General features: G+C 34.4%; 1 protein-coding gene across 3 annotated transcripts; it reads left to right on the forward strand.

Annotated features, from left to right (window-relative positions):
* The first annotated feature begins 898 nt into the window (after positions 1-898).
* Positions 899-5125, forward strand: LOC112754109 (membrane magnesium transporter). 3 transcript variants are annotated; one of them, XM_025801696.3, is made up of 6 exons: positions 905-1183; positions 2404-2568; positions 3233-3425; positions 3512-3564; positions 3646-3746; positions 4816-5125. In XM_025801696.3, exons 3-6 carry the CDS (start codon positions 3353-3355, stop codon positions 4907-4909), a joined length of 321 nt encoding a protein of 106 aa, XP_025657481.1. In that variant the 5' UTR covers positions 905-1183; positions 2404-2568; positions 3233-3352; the 3' UTR covers positions 4910-5125. The 3 variants fall into 3 exon arrangements, with proteins under 3 accessions (XP_025657480.1, XP_025657481.1, XP_072076400.1); XM_072220299.1 differs by having other exon boundaries at positions 929-1183; positions 2404-2450; XM_025801695.3 differs by lacking the exon at positions 2404-2568 and having other exon boundaries at positions 899-1183.
* The last annotated feature ends 12133 nt before the right edge of the window (positions 5126-17258 follow it).

Raw genomic sequence — 17258 nt, forward strand, 5'->3', positions numbered from 1 at the left:
TTAAATTTGATATAATTATAGCAAGTATCTAGAATTAATAATAACATAATACTATAATTTTAAGTTGTATAATATAATAAGAAAAATGTAGCAATTTATGTATGCTTCCTATATAGCAATAATATTATATATATTTATATATCTCCTCTTTTAGCTCTTTTCTAAAAATATTGGCATATAACTAATGTCGATAACATATATATTGAATAAGTATCTCTATTGAATTAATCATAAATTTTGTGTGTGTGTTACAATTATTTATCATCTAAAAATTCGTACTTCAGATACAGATCTAAGGGCTACTAACTACGATTCTATCAACAGTATTACTTATGGTAGATTATGTAATAAAAAAGTTTGAAAAATAAAGGAAAAAATTATAAGGTCATGGAAAGTCTCATCTAAATTCGACAAGAACAAGACGACTTACATAGAAATGATTCTCATAGATGATAAGGTAAGTTGATTATTTTCCATGATTCTTTCAAGTGATGCTAGGTCCATTTTATAAATATTTTTTGTTCATATTTTAAGTTTATTTGATAAGTAAATCCTTACACGAATCAAAGACAGTGTAATTTTATAAATTTATAAATACTAATAGCCTTTATATTTAATTTGTTTTATAGTGTGATAATAGCCAATATATTTATTGATGGATTTAACTATTATTATATTATTTATGATCACATTCAGTATATATATTTGATTTATTAAAAAAAATAAATTATTAAAATTAATTAATAACTATTTTAGAGTTAATCTAATTAACACTAGATTAAAAAAAAAAAATCAAACAATACATAATATATTATTTTTTTTATTAATCGAATTATTATAATTTAAATTTATTTAAAAAAAATAATTTAAAATTTTATCACGTGCAATTACAGTTGTTATTAACAAAAACCTAACCTGCCGAATGAATAAATCAGGGGCAAACCCTACCAGTATCCAGTTGGCCGGTTCTCTTAAAGTATTCACGCCTATGAATCAAATACCCACTGCTCCAAATCTCAAATCTTCTTCTACGGCAGCCACTTCATTCTCCACCATCCTTTGAGCTCGTCGCCGAACTGCTTTCCTCTGGTCTTGTGTCCGCCGCTTTTCTATCCACCAGCGCCACCGCGTGCAAAATCTGCTGCGGGCACCGCAACGAAAACCGCCTCCTTCAGAAACTTAGGTATGCGTTCTTGTTCTTCATCTTCTATTACTTATTCTTTCACTTTCTGGAATCTAAATGTGTCTCTTGTTTTATTTTATCCAAATACTAGTTATTTTTTTTCTCTTCCTCTGCAAATTGAATTTATTTATTTTAAACTACGGTATTTTGTATAGTGTTGAGTTCTTTTCTGGAATTTTAAAACTTTGGCAACAGAATTTCCCTAATGGAATGGACATTGATTTTGTGTTTCTTCCACTTTTCTCTGGCTTTTGATATATTGATTTCTGATTAATTGATTATTGAATATTGATGACTTGATCAGTTAAGTATATTGCTTAGTTCAATTTTAAAATTTCTTTGTTCGTCTATCTTTTTTATTAGATTAGTTCTGGTTATGCCTCTTTGTGAGATGAAAATACAGTGTGTGATTAAACTTTATTCAATGCAGTGGGAGTTTTTGTATAATTAACCCTTCTGCTTTATGAAAGCATGAAAATAAACATTCTGGAACCATATTTTGCTTATGATTTGCTTGTCAATTGAATTTAATTAAAGAAAAATGGAGCGATGAAGGCCTAAGTTTGCTTCACTAAACACAAGGTCGTAGTGTCTTGCATATGATTGTCTGGAGTTCTTGATTTATCTTTTGTTCATGTAAAGACTAAAGAGACTCCTTGCTATTGATGATTGCGTGTTAAACCATTACTAACCATATTCCTGTCTATGCTAATTTTGTTAAATACAGATCACACAGAATATTATTATTCATAATTGAAAAAGTTGAGAAGCAGATGAATTCACAATCTTTGGAATCACTTTGGAACCAGTTTGAATTACAAAATAATAACTTATAATCAAGTAACGTCGAGGAAGAAAATGAGTTTAACAAAATGAAAAAGGAAAAGAGAAAGGTTGAGATATATGATTACTAGATAAAGGTAGTCCAAAAATAAATTGTGATGACTAAAAGATAAATTTCATTATTTATATATGTATCATGTTGCTAAATGCTAAAAAGGGAATAGATAGTCATGATGGAGATATCTACTTGAGAGCATTAGATACTGAATAAAAGTCTAAGAAGCATGTTCCTTTCAAAAAGTCCCTTACCTTTTAACAGCGCAAAATCTAACAACAAAAGGAACTGTAGAAGCCAAATTTTAATGTTGTGAGTAGTACTCTGATTTTTCATTTGGTCATCTTGCAGTCTCTTGAATTTTTTCTCTCTCCCTTTCTAGGTTGCAGGTTCTTGAACATCCTCCAGGAGAATGGAGGGTTGTGTTGGGTAGTGAAGCGCCAAAATATCTCTCATTTTATAGTCAAATGCAATTCACTTACCACTACCTGTTTTTGCTTCAATGCATTAACTCTCAATTCTCAAAGGAGATGTAAAATGCTTTTAGGTAGAAATATTAAAGAAAAGTCTTTGTTCAAAGATAATTTGCAATGACTAACGGCACATACACACTTACTACTACTATAAATTCAAACCAACAAATGAATTAGAATAATTACAGGCACATGACCACATGGATTAGGCACATCATTGGCTAAAAGGTAGCATAAAAAGACGGCATGTAAATGGAGGGAAAATGATAGGGTGCGAATAATGTTTTGGTTAAAGGTTTTAATTCCCTAAATTGGGTTAGGGTGAAGTTTAAACGTACCTTATTCTACTTATTGCTAGCCCTATTTGAGGTTGTGTTTTTCATCGAAACTTAATAGATTTGTTTATGCCATATTCAGTTTTCTATGTTCTATTGTTCAATTCTTGTGCTAGATTCGATTGGGGTTTAGAACCAGTGGGCAATTACAACTTTTAACTTATTTTTAATTTTTCAACATTTTTTATTGTTTTTATAGCCTGGTGTAAATCCGGTTTTAATTTGACATGGCTTGATCAGGTCTATTGAATTAGAGTCTTGAAAATAAACCCGGTCAATATTTTGGTTCGGTCGTTTAGATCAAAGCAAACCCAGCTTCACTTTGGCGCATATAGGCCCTTGTTTTTACTTTTTATTCAACGCAAAGATGATGGTAACTTGGTTTGTGTGGTTGTGTGGGCAGCTTGGTTACACAGTAGGACAGCCACCGGGGTTGGGCATCTGGCGATTTAGACATACCTCTCACAGTCCAAAACCTCAGAATTCATCAAGTAGATCGATTTGCATTGTTGCCCTCCAAATCATGGCTTTAGGTTTTGCCATCGGAGTCTTTGGTGTTCTCATTCTTTTTCACGCCGCTTATTCAACCATCCAATGTATATATCCCTTCAAACACATCATTTCCTTTCTCTATTTTAACCTTCTTCAATGGAATCTAATTCTGGTTCTGATTTTGTTGTAGATAGGGGTTTGCTCAAGATCACCGAAGAAGAGTTTTCAGGGCCTCCCTTCAATGTAATAATTACTCTTTCATGTTTGAATCTTCTTGCAATGATGCATTTTTTATTATCCAATTTATGGTTTTTGGGATCGCAGGTGGTGACTGAGCTATCTCTGGGGCTAGTTCTTTGTATGTGGGCTGCGTTAACTGTGCCGGGGAAGTTTCTGTCCATACACCCAGATTCTGAGGAGAATAGGTAATTTAATTCATTCTTTTTAGTTTCATGTGAGTGCTAGATTCTAGTGAGTTTTAAGTAGTTTGTGCTTGATTTCATTTTGCTGTCATGATGATTTGCTAATTAATTATTATAAGATGGGCTGTTGAAGTGGTTCATATAGGTTTAATTTGTTTCCAACACAAAAGCTATGATATAATTAAAGTTCTGTCGGTTGCTGGCTATTTTCTGAGTTGAGGCTTTAGTTGGCAGAGAGCACCATGATAGTCAAGGAATGGAAATATAGAGAATAATATGGGGGATGTAAATAGAATAGGTCTAGTTGACGCCAGGGTTTAAAAGAGAGGTGAATATACCGGGGAAAATAAATCTGACTTTGGAGCAGCATTGCTGTGAGAATTTGGGTTGTTATAGTTGCAATTCAGCTAAGCTTGGTCTAACTTGATCAATTGATCTTATTCAGCTGCTTCATTTGTAGGTTATCTTTTTCTTCCACTGTACTTAATAGAGGGACAAAAGTATATTGTCATACATGAAATAATCATAGTAGGTTCTTTTGTTAAGGTGAATTGAGAAACATATAATTCCACCTTATGCATTTTCTGTGAGGAGTGAAATGCCAAACAGAAAGGGAAAAAAAATCAGATTCAACTTTTCCTGTTTTTTTACACAAATCAAATCCATAGTGTCCTACCATGCCGTGTGTAGCTGGTGGTCTAGAATGGAGGTTCTTGTTGTTTTATGTGTTCATTGCATTGCAATTTGCAAGGATCCATTAATTTGCAATGATCAGCAATGTGTTCATTCAGAATCTCTCAGTAGATGAAAGATGGTAGGCAGCTGGCTTTGATAAATATGCTCACTATCAACATTTCATCAAGAAGAGAAGAGACAAGGAAGATATCTCACTGTTTCTGCAAAGGAATTTTACATTTTCAAAAGTTTATTATTTCTTCCTTTGTTTATGTTGTGCTGCCCTCGTAGTTGAGGCACATGACTATAATATACAATTCTACATACTAGCTGCTGATCAATCTCACATGTTATGAATCATTTGAATCTCAATCAGAATTTGTCTCCTTTGGTGCAGGATTGTTTCTTTGCCTGCTAACCTTGACTTCATGATCTTCAACCACCGAGGCAAGGTCTTCCCCGTGGAAATGGATTTGAAGCTGAAACAATGATGACTTTAGGATATCCCTCTTTTGAGGATTAAAGATATTTTCCCTGGAACATGGATTTGAATTTGATAATATCATTGGTTTATCTATGTTTCTTTGCACCTTCTTTTTGTAGCTTATATATACTTCAGATTCCTGTACTGGCCGCGTAGCACTTACTGGTAATGTTGACATCATATTATCACTTAAATCATTATGAAGAAATAGCTTGCACTTTAACCTTCTTAGTTGTTGTGCACAAGTTTTCTAACCGGAGGAATATTTTTGAAAACGTAGCTCTTCAAGCACCATGTTATTCTTAGAATTTGGCACCATGTTATTTTGGTAGTTGGGAGAGTGGTTGACGTGGAAGCTAATGTTGATAAATGCCAAAATTTAGTGTCGTCTTTGCAAGTGGTTTCCGAAACACAAGACCTTACAGTTGCAATGACATGCTTGACATATATTTATTAACGAATAATAATTGCATAAGACATGTAAGATCAAGTCATAACTCATATACAGCAACATGCAATGGGCAAATTTCATAATGTGATTTAGTAGGTAACTTGTTGAAAGATCTTTATACCTACATTTAAAGCAACAATTTGATTTTTGAGATTGGTAGATGAATCAACTGGGAGCGGGAAACAGTTGGAATGTGGTGTAGTACGGCTCGGGTGGATCTTTTTATCAGAGATGTAATAAACATTAGGTCAAGTGGTCAGTGTGTTTCACATGGGGCCACTTATTATGTCTAACCGGGTCTCAACTTGTAAAACTGCTGTCCATAAATGCAAAAATCATAAATAAAATCTGGAAAAAAAAAAGTTAGATAGTGGACAACATTATGTTAAGTACCCAAATAATTCTTCTTAATTCTAACATATCATATATGTACTAATTTGTTCTAGCAATTTGCGATCCTTTTCCAATTTGGGATCAAATGTTCAATGTCACAAACTGTAATGTTTCTGCTTCAGCACAAAAGCACACATTATTAAACAAAGTCACAATTTGGTTTTAGAAAATTTTAAGAAATACCTCTCAGATAATAAACCACAGAGTATAATAAATTATATTCAAAAGCATGTGCTACATGCTGCAAAATTATTTGGGGAATTGAATGGGAAAATCGTGTTTGGGAGGGAGGCAAATGTGATAAGTAAAACAGAATAAGTTCCAAGAAACAACGACAGCAAAGTGTTCTTCCATAACATCTTCACTTGATCTTCATTCTTCAAGGCTGCGTTTGTTTTTAGAGACAGGACAGAACATGACACTGAAACGGAGACAATAGGACGGAGACACTAAAAATTATCTTTTGTGTATTGTGTTTGGATACGATGGATAAGACACTAATGTAATGTCTAATATTATGTTTGGATGCACATGGATAATACTAAAATATTATATGAAATGACTAAAATAGCCCTGTGATTCCAAATTTTCTACATCAATACAAATTAATTTAATAAAAAATGAGAGTACATAGGAGTACAGACGGAACTTGAAAAATAGTCAAATTTAAGGAGGCAAAAAATTTTAATCAAAAAATATATTAGTATTTATATTAAAATAAAATTTATAAATATAATTATTTTATTTTAAAATTTATTATTAATATGTAGGAATACATATGGTTAAGATTAACAAAAAAAATAAATTTGAGTTTGATTAATAAAAAAATTTGTTTAAGTTAATAAGCCAAATTAATTTTAAATAAAAAATTAATTTTAAAAAAATCCATTTTTACATGAAAAAACAATTAGTTTTTGCATATAAAAATCTATTTTTATTAAAAAAAAACTATTTTTTTTATCTAAAAACTGATTTTTCTTTATAAAAAATGGATTTTTCTTTAAATTATATAAAATCAATTACAATTTATAAATTATTTTTTAGCATTTTAAAAGATCAATTTTACTTTTGCTAATATTTATCTTTCAAAAATTTTAAGATTAATTATTTTTGTTATTATTTTTATTACAAATCAAATAATATAATATAAGGTTAAAATGGTATTGAAGTAAAACGATAAAAAGAAAAGAATTATCTACCCCCAATAAAAAATTCTACAGAAAGGAGAGAGTACCTGGAAAAGAAAGAGATAGAGGAAGAACAGAAAGAAAAAAAAGTATCTCTGAACAACGCAATATGAAAAATAAGAAGGGGTAATAGTGGAAAAAAAAGGAAAACAAAATTTATAAAATTGTCCGTGTCCACTCTTCCAAATCCCGTGTCCATCATTGTCCTTCGTGAAAGAGTGGACACAAAAGTATCAAAAACTGTCTCGGAGACAATATGTCCACTGTCCATGTCTCTGCTTCCAAACACTTTTTAAATAAGTGTTGTCCATGTCTCTGTGTCCTGCCCCCGAAAACAAACGCTACCCAAGTGTCTCATTGTTGTCCTTTTGGTGCTAAGAGTGAGAGACTCTTTCTATATCTGACAAGCAAAGGAGCTGACCATCTAGAAAGAGAAATAGATCTTTTCAATTTTTTTCCTTTCAATTTTTGTTGTAAAGTGTGATTTTTTACTATACACTCTTTAAGTGGTACTAAAAGAAAAATATATGAAAAAAGATATTAAACATATAAAATCACACTTGACAATATTAATTTAACAAAAAAAATTGAGAAGATCTATTCTCGAAATAAATGTTTATATTGTCTTTATATGAGTTTGGTTATTTATTTTGATACTAACATCTAAGGAAAATATATAGCATAAAATAAAAAACTTGGGATGGAAATTTTTTAGAAAAGTCATGAAGTTAATTAATTAATATTTAACATAAGTTAAATTGTGTGAATTATATTTTTTTAATTCCAAAATCACAAGTATATTTCTATTATAAATTTTTAGTTTATATAATGCAGATACTTTTGGCCTAAAATAACATTGACATTTTAGCATTTTAATATCCTGGTTAATTCATTTTCAGAAAATTCATAGAAGTCGCCTTCAATGAAAATTTAAATTTGAATGGAATAATGTTTCTGAATCAAAATCAACTTTTGAAACAAGTATGAAGCCCTTTGTGGCAATAAGATTTGCCAGTGAAACTCCAGCTCCTCATCACTTGTATGAAATTTTTGGATAGAGAATTAATTGACAATTTATCATCGCAAGTTTCATCACGATATTTTTACGAGAGGTTAGACCTTTTAATGAATTATTAGTTCCAGGATTGAATTAGATATTTTTTTATAAATAAATAAAATAAATATTTGGATTTGTGACACATCCAAGCCTTATTGCCATCTAAGTCCAACCAAGTAGGCCTAACACCAACAAAAACCATTCTCATTAAAAGAATATGTATATGCACCCGAAACCCTAAAAAACGTTACCTATCTTTTTGAGCTCTAATATGAAACACCATTCATATCTCCTACTCAAAACTGCAACAAAGAAATTTGAAATCTCTCTCAAAACCTCTAAAAAATATTTCAAATTCTCTGCAAAAACTACTGCGAAATTCAGTGGTACATTTGAGATCATCAATAAAAAACACAGAAAAATAGTAACAAAGATTCCTCAAGGTACTCACAAAAACTACTTGTTCATTATGTTCAGTTTTTCTTTCACATTCTCGCATTTCTACTAGTTTGGTTAGGGTTTAGTGGATCGAGGTTGTTCATTTAGTAGATTGAGTTTCTCTGATTCAATTTTTTCTTATTTTTCTTGTTTTGCTTGAATTTGTTGAACTTGTTCATGTGTGGTTGTTTAGTTAGTTTTTGTTAAAATCTGAACTAATTTCTATTCATTTGTGAATCAACTGAAGTTCACTTGTGGCTATTGTTAAGTATTGACCAAACTTTTTATTCCTCAAGAAATTTCGGTTCATTTCCTGTTTAATTTAAGTTCACTTGGCTTCGTTTCGCTTGAATTTGCTGAACTTGTTAATATGTGGTTGTTTAGTTAGTTTTTGTTCATTTCTGAACTAATTTTGGTTCATTTGTGAATAACCAAGATTCACTTGTGAGTGCTGTTAAGTGTAAGACCCCGTTAGCCTAAGCCTTACCTCTAGCCATAAAGCTAAGGATAACATAGTGCCACGATAGTTTTAAAGCTTATAATATAGTATATATTCAAGAATTTATATAACTAGAAGGCCGATGAAGGAGTAAAGCTCAAAGTCGCATAAAGCATAATTAGGAAAGGCGAAGCGTTCACACATGGTAACTAAATGCATAGGTACGAACAGAAGAAGACATAATACATATAAAACCCTATAGATAGCTCCAGGATACACAAGGTAATAAATAAATTAACAAGATATATATAGGTATGACATACAAAAAGAGGACTAGTCACAGCTTACGGAATTTAGGCCAGCTAGTCAAACTGAATACAACAGTGTTTTGAAGTTTTAAAACAACAGCAACCTATCTCTCAAAGTTTTTAAAAATAAAGCCTCTAAGGCAACAAGGTTATATAAATACAAAGGATGAGAGAGTGACTATATCAAAATAAAGCAGAATAAAACAAAGATGGAACCATACTCCGCTCTGTCACTATCTCGCAACTCACTGAGGTGGGTTACGACCTGCATCTGAAAAAGAACAACAACATATGGTATGATTACCGGAGGTTCTCAATATGGTAACAGTTACCAGTATATAAGATATAAGGTTCCGGGCCGCCAGAGGCAATCCTAGAACTTCACACCACAAATATTCAAGCTTAACAAAATAAATAAATAAACCATAACCATAAACAGGGTTATCTAAACTTAGGGGATTTCTAACTAATACTAAACACACCGCTATATCCCACATCCTTCGCCAACCTAACCTCCGTGCGATCCATCGCCACCGCCTACCGAGCCTCCTCGATTCCAGCAGAAAACACAAGTAATACAAACAAGTAAAGCACAAGTAATATACATATACAGCAAGTAAACAAATAACAAGTAGACATGTGATTCATTTAGGTATAACTGAAGTTAAGCAAGGCAAACAAGCATATAGAAGATGCATATGATGAATGCCTATCCTATTAGCTCGGGATATCACATTTCGGTCTATAAATGCCAACCCGACACATCCTCCCGGATGTAGCCTTTCTTGCCACGCCAGAGATATAGGCTCTGCACACTCATGTAGCAGAGAATCTGCCACGCCAGAGATATAGGCTCTGCACACTCATGCAGCAGGGAGTCTGCCACGCCAGAGATATAGGCTATGTATGCCAGAGATATAGGCTCTGCACACTCATGCAGCAGGAAAGGTTATGCGAGCGGGATACAACCCCAGCTCTCACATCTCAACGTAGGAGGGAGACTGCCTCAGCCCCTACGCCGGCACCGCTACCTTGACAAGCGGGAGACTGCCACAGCCCTTGCCCGAGGTACATAGTGACTTGCCAAACATAACAATTCAGTAACACAGCACAGCTCATTAACCAATATCAGTAATCCTCAAGTTCATCAATCTCAGATCAATCGCAACTCATTCTCAAGTTCCCAACTCCTCATAACCATCACCGGTTTCCAATTTCTCAAATTACTATCAACTATCGCCACCTCTTAAGTTCTCTGAATCATCACCAATATAATACTCCGCCCGCTCAACCACAACTTCAGAAATATAAGTCTCCGTCTTCTAAACTCATATAGAAATTCATCTATTTAAATCTCTAAATCATATTTAATAATATTAGGACCCAAGCACTAGATCGTATTCTTAAACGGCATTTGAAGGAAGTTTGGAAAGTTAGAGAACCCTTAAAAATGAAGAAAAATCATTTTTCAGCAAAACAGGGTCTATGCGTACGCATGCCTCATATATGCGTACGCATACTTAAAATTTTTCCCATCTCGCATATGCATACAAGTGTTCACGTACGCATAGGTGCCAAATAGAATGGCACGCTCACGTATGGAGAGGTTCTCGTACGCATACCCCTCCAGACTTGCAGAATTTTATAAAGTAGCAAAAATCAGTTTTAAACACCAAATTTAAACGTTCATAACGTTCTCTACAAAAATCTATTTTCATCAAACTTTATATCAATTTAAAGATCTTTAGATGAACTTTAATTTAAGATAATTTTCAATCAATTTTGAAAACTAAGGATCAAGTTATGATCCGTCAAACTTCACCAAAAACTGGTTTTTACAAAAAATTTGCTAGGTTCTCAAAACTTCCAAAATTCACAACAAAACCAAACCAAAACATACCCAATCCATCACAAAATACGGTACACACTACACTTTACCATTCCATTGTACTTTTATCACTTCTACACTTAATTCACTCAACCTTTCCTCCATAATTCAACACAAATCTATAATTCCAATTCAATATTCTCCTACCAATAATTTATACAATCTAATTCTTCATATACACCATTTATCACTCACAATACCATCACATCACTCCCATAGCATCACAATCATTATTATCACAATTATCACCATTCAACATCGTCATTCACCAACATCATCACAATCCTCAAAATCCTCATACATCACAATTATCAACAATTAATTTCAAACCTATCTTATGGTCCACTAGCCTAAGTGTCCAGAAACATTATATATTACAAAGAGGAAACCAAAATCATACATTGGCCGATTCCTACGCAACTCAAAACACCAAGCAAAGCTGTAACACCTTAATTAGCCTAAGCCTTACCACGCGTCGTAAAGCAAAGGTTAATCAAAGGTTACGACAGTTCTAAACTTATACATATCATTATATAGAAGAAATTAATAATATCTAGAAGCCCGAAGAAGAATATAGCTCAAAAACAGGATCTAAAAAGCGCAAGACATACTAGCAAAGCTACTAACTTAAAGCACAGAAACAGATGTAATATAACAAAATATAGTAGTATAATATCATAAGAATCTAGCCACGGCTCGCGGAGTTTAAGCCGGCTAGCCATATATAGACAATACATGAGACCAGATAGTAAAACAGCTTATACAAGTTTTGTTTTCTCAAATACAAGCCTCTGGGCCAAACAAAATACAAAAGTGAGAGACATATATATAATAAATCAAAAAGACTCCAAGAGATATCCAGATCCTCCGCTCCTGTCACCAATAAAATAACTCACCATGGTGGGTTGCGACCTGCATCTGAAAACAACAACAGAAATATGGTATGAGAACCGGAGGTTCTCAGTATGGTAACAGTGCCCAGTGATGTAGGATATAAGACCCCGGGACACCAAAGGCATTCTAATGCACCACTATTTTGTGGTATATTTTGTACTTAATTGAGTGAATTTTATCCATTAAACTCACACTTATTCATATAATTCGCATGTTTTACATTTTCTTTCCTAATTCTGTGCTATGATTGAAAACTTGTTTCCTACGCCTTTAAATTGTCTGTTTTTAATGTCTTTTTATACCATTCGATGTCGTGATCTGTGTGCTAAGTGTTTTCAGGCTTTATAGGGCAGGAATGGCTTAGAGGATGGAAAGGAAGCTTGCAAAAAATGGAAAGAACACAAGAAACGAAGGAGCTGACCAGCGAGAAACGACGCGCGCGTACCTGACGCGTACGCGTGACACGCGAAGAAGACCATCAACGCGTACGCGTGACATGCGCCACGTGCAGAAATTGCAAAAAACGCTAGGGGCGATTTTGGGCTGGTTTTGGACCCAGTTTTTGGCCCAGAAAACACAGATTAGAGGCTGCAGAGTGGGGGAATCATGGATTCATTCACACAACTTTCATTCACATAATTTTAGGTTTTAGATGTAGTTTCTAGAGAGAGAGAGAGGCTCTCTCCTCTCTCTAGGTTTTAGGATTCTTATGTTTAACTATTTTCAATTTTAGATTTCTACTTTACTTCTCTTCTACTCTTATTTATTTTAGCACTTTAGTTTATTTATTTCCTTTGTTGATTACTATATGTTGCCAATTTAGTTTATGAACTCTTATGTTAGATTTGATTTTCCATTTAATACAATTTGAGGTATTTCATATTTATTGCTTCTTCTATTATTTGTTAGTCATTGATGTTTGCAATTGGTAGTTTGGATCTAATATTCCTTGCTAGTTTTCTATGTTTTTATGTGATACCTTCCAAGTGTTTGATAAAATACTTGGTTGGATTTTAGTGTAGATTTCTTTCCTTTTGGCTTTGGTTGAGTAATTGGAGACTCTTGAGTTATCAAACTCCCATGTTGACTGATAATTGAAATTTGCTAGTTGATTTGGATCCCTCTAAAGCTAGTCTTTCCTTAGGAGTTGACTAGGACTTGAGGAATCAAATTGATTCATCCACTTGACTTTCCTTCATAGTTAGAGGATAACTAAGTGGAAGCAATGGACAATTGATGTCACAATTGATAAGGATAGCTAGGATAGGAATTCTAATTCTCATACCTTGCCAAGAGCTTTCTTAGCTATTAGTTTACTTTCTTGTCATTTACTTTCCTTGTTCCTTATTTCAAAAACCCCAAAAGATACAATCTCATAACCAATTATAAGTAATACACCTCCCTACAATTCCTTGAGAGACGACCCGAGGTTTAAATATTTCGGTTTAATTTTATTGGGTTTGTTACTTGTGACAACCAAATTTTTGTATGAAAGGATTGTTTGTTGGTTTAGAAACTATACTTGCAATGGGAATTTATTGTGAATTCTTTACTAGCAAAAATTCATTCATCAAAATGGCGCCGTTGCCGGGGAATTACAAACGTGTGCCATATTATTGGTTATTGTGAATATTGTGAATAATTTTGATTTTTTGTTTCTTTGTTAGTTGTTTCTAGTTTTAGGAGTTTATTCTCATTACTTTCTTATTAGTTTTTGTTTTTACTTTCTTTTGTTACTATGAATTCTCACCCCTTTGGCTATGATTTTGGTTCAAATTATGTTGTAGGGAATAGAAGCTATAATAAGAACATGCATCAAGGTTGGGACAATCAGAGATGGGAGGAGCCACAAGGATTTGATTAACCCTTTTGGCAACATCCTCCTCCAATGTGCCATGAGCAACAACCATTCTACGATGCATCCCAAGACCATGGTTATGGTGGACCTTTTCGTGACAACCAACCTCCACCAACGTACTATAAGAACCATTCCGAGGTGCGCGTCAAGACAATGGATATGGTGGATCTCCTTATAGTTACCAACTAGCTCCACCATATCAATCTAATGGATGTGGTAGTCCTTCTTGTACTTGTCAACAACCACCACCCATATGCCTATGAACCCTCTCCTCACCATAGCTTTGAACCACCATACTCACAAGTCCCCTACTACCAAACACCCTCATATGATTCTAACCCTTATCCACCATACCAACCACCTTATGAGCCATATGAACCATACATAAAACCATCCTAATTCCAACCCAATTACTCCCAAGAACCACCACCTCTATATACACCGTGTCCATATCCGTCAACCCAAGAGCCATATGATCCTAATCATGCGATCCGAGTGGGACAAGAATCAAAGGATCGTCTCAAGAAAACAATGGATCGATTTCAAGCAACCATTCATCAATTGGAGTGAGTGGTATGCCGAAGAGCACACGAAGCTCTTATGGGTAAAGAATCTCAACTTGAGATCAAGGAACTGAAGTGTGTTGTGCAACAAGTGGAAAAGATGGAGAGTGATGAACCACCATATCCTTATTATGATGAACCACCCTCTTATCATGAACCTTTCCTCCCAAGTAATGAGACCTCATATCCACCTCAATCTTCAATGCATGACACTCTTGGTGTTCTTCTTCAAGGGCAAAGAGAGATGAAAAGGGAAGTACTAGAATTCACGGCTGCTTTAACCGAGGTAGTAAATCGATTAGCTTCCTAACATTTGGACACTCAAAGTACTCCCAAGGCTACATGTGGAGAATCAATAGAAGATCCTAGCATGAAGGAGACACTAGAAACTCCAGTGGACAATGAGGAACGTGATTTTGTATTGGAAAAAGTGGAGGAAGTCGTAATAGTTGAAGAGGAAGAAGCGGTTGAAGACTTAGGAGACGCCGAACGTCCATGGAAATCTAGAGTTGTAGAGTATTCCTCCAAGAAGCTTGAAATTGATGTCAAAGAGGCTAGTGTACAACCTCCATGACATATACCTTATGAAGACTTGGATGGGATATATCAAGAACCAAGTTCCCTTGGTGATGAGGATCATGAATCAAGTCCTCCTAGTGATGAATCTACATCCGCAAATGAACTCCTTGAATATGAAGACTCTTCTCTGATTGAGTCTGAGAATGATGTGGAAATAGAAGTCCTTCGCAAGGGTTGGATGGAAGTTGAGTACACTCTATCAAGAACATTGGAGACTTCTCCACCTAGGTTTCCATCTACGCCTTCATTTGAGTGGGTATGGCTTGTATCTATTCGCCTTACCGTTCCACTTGAATATGGTATTCATGAAACAAATGGTCAACTTAGGAGACTTTGTGGCATTAAGCGTAAGAGAAGGATATTTAGTGGTTGGAGTTGCAAATCAAGGCTCATCAAGGTCGATACTTCAAGAGCTAGATGCAAAGGTGGGACTAGTAAACATTTGGTTGGATCTAAGAGAAAAGTTTGGTATTGCATAGAGAATTCAGACTGTCTGTCACCCGGTTGGAACAATGGTGATCCACTTCAAGACGGGTGTAGAAACGAGATTTGGGATCCGGGCATACAAGAGGATCAATTTTGGAAGCTCAAAGCTTGTGAAGAACTCCATCAAAGCTTGGGGAATTTACTTGGAATTGATAAAGCTTATTGGAAGTCCAAGCATTGGTGGCAGTTTCAAGATGAGTTCAAGTACAAGCCACCATGACAAGGAGTTCACCAAATATCCCACTTAAGGACTTTAACTAAAAGTGCTAGGTGGGAGACAACCCACCATGGTATGATTGTCACTTTTTATTATTAGTTTTATTTAATTTATTTTTATCAGTGTTCATTTATAAAATTCTGCATAATCACCTGCATTTTGCATAAAAAAAATTGCAGGGAGGTGTGTTACTTATAATTGGTTACGAGATTGTATCTTTTTGGGTTTTTGAAATAAGGAACAAGGAAAGTAAATGACAAGAAAGTAAACTAATAGCTAAGAAAGCTCTTGGCAAGGTATGAGAATTAGAAGTCCTATCCTAGCTATCCTTATCAATTGTGACATCAATTGTACATTGCTCCCACTTAGTTATCCTCTAACTATGAAGGAAAGTCAAGTGGATGAATCAATTTGATTCCTCAAGTCCTAGTCAACTCCTAAGGAAAGACTAGCTTTAGAGGGATCCAAATCAACTAGCAAATTTCAATTATCAGTCAACACGGGAGTTTGATAACTCAAGAGTTTCCAATTACTCAACCAAAGCCAAAAGGAAAGAAATCTACACTAAAATCCAACCAAGCATTTTATCAAACACTTGGAAGGCATCACATAAAAACATAGAAAACTAGCAAGGAATATTAGATCCAAACTACCAATTGAAAACATCAATGACTAACAAATAATAGAAGAAGCAATAAATATGAAATACCTCAAATTGCATTAAATGGAAAATCAAATATAACATGAGAATTCATAAACTAAATTGGCAACATAGAGTAATCAACAAAGGAAATAAATAAACTAAAGTGCTAAAATAAATAAGAGTGGAAGAGAAGTAAAGTAGAAATCTAAAATTGAAAATAGTTAAACCTAAGAATCCTAAAACCTAGAGAGAGGAGAGAGAGGCTCTCTCTCTAGAAACTACATCTAAAACCTAAAATTATGTGAATGAAAATTGTGTGAATGAATCCATGATTCCCCCACTCTGCAGCCTCTAATATGTATTTTCTGGGCCGAAAACTGGGTCCAAAACCAGCCCAAAATCGCCCCTAGCGTTTTCTGCAATTTCTGCACGTGGCGCATGTCACGCGTACGCGTCAGGTATGCGCACGCTGATAAACCACTATTTTATGGTTTATCTTGTGCTTAATTGAGTGGATTTTATCAACTCTTTGCCCACTTATTCATACTATTTGCATGGTTTTACATTCTCCTTCCTGATTTTGTGCTATGATTGAAAACATGCTTCTTTGGCCTTAAGTTCCCTATGTTTAAATCCTCTCTTATTACCATTAGATGCCTTGATATGTGTGTTAAATGATTTCAGAGATTACAGGACAAGAATGGCTCAGAGGATGGAAAGGAAGCATGCAAAATTGGAAGGAATACAAGAAGTTGGAGAAAAATTGCTAAGCTGTCCAGCCTGACCTCTTCGCACTCAAACGACTATAACTTTAGCTACAGAGGTCCAAATGACGCGGTTCCAGTTTCGTTGGAAAGCTAACGTCCGGGGCTTTGATTTGATATATAAGATGCCATAGTTTCCTTGAAGCTAGGTGAGGCAAATGCGTGCGCCACGCGGACGCATCGCAGTGGCG

Source organism: Arachis hypogaea, chromosome 16 (assembly GCF_003086295.3).
Source record: "Arachis hypogaea cultivar Tifrunner chromosome 16, arahy.Tifrunner.gnm2.J5K5, whole genome shotgun sequence".
Taxonomy (NCBI): Eukaryota; Viridiplantae; Streptophyta; class Magnoliopsida; order Fabales; family Fabaceae; genus Arachis; species Arachis hypogaea.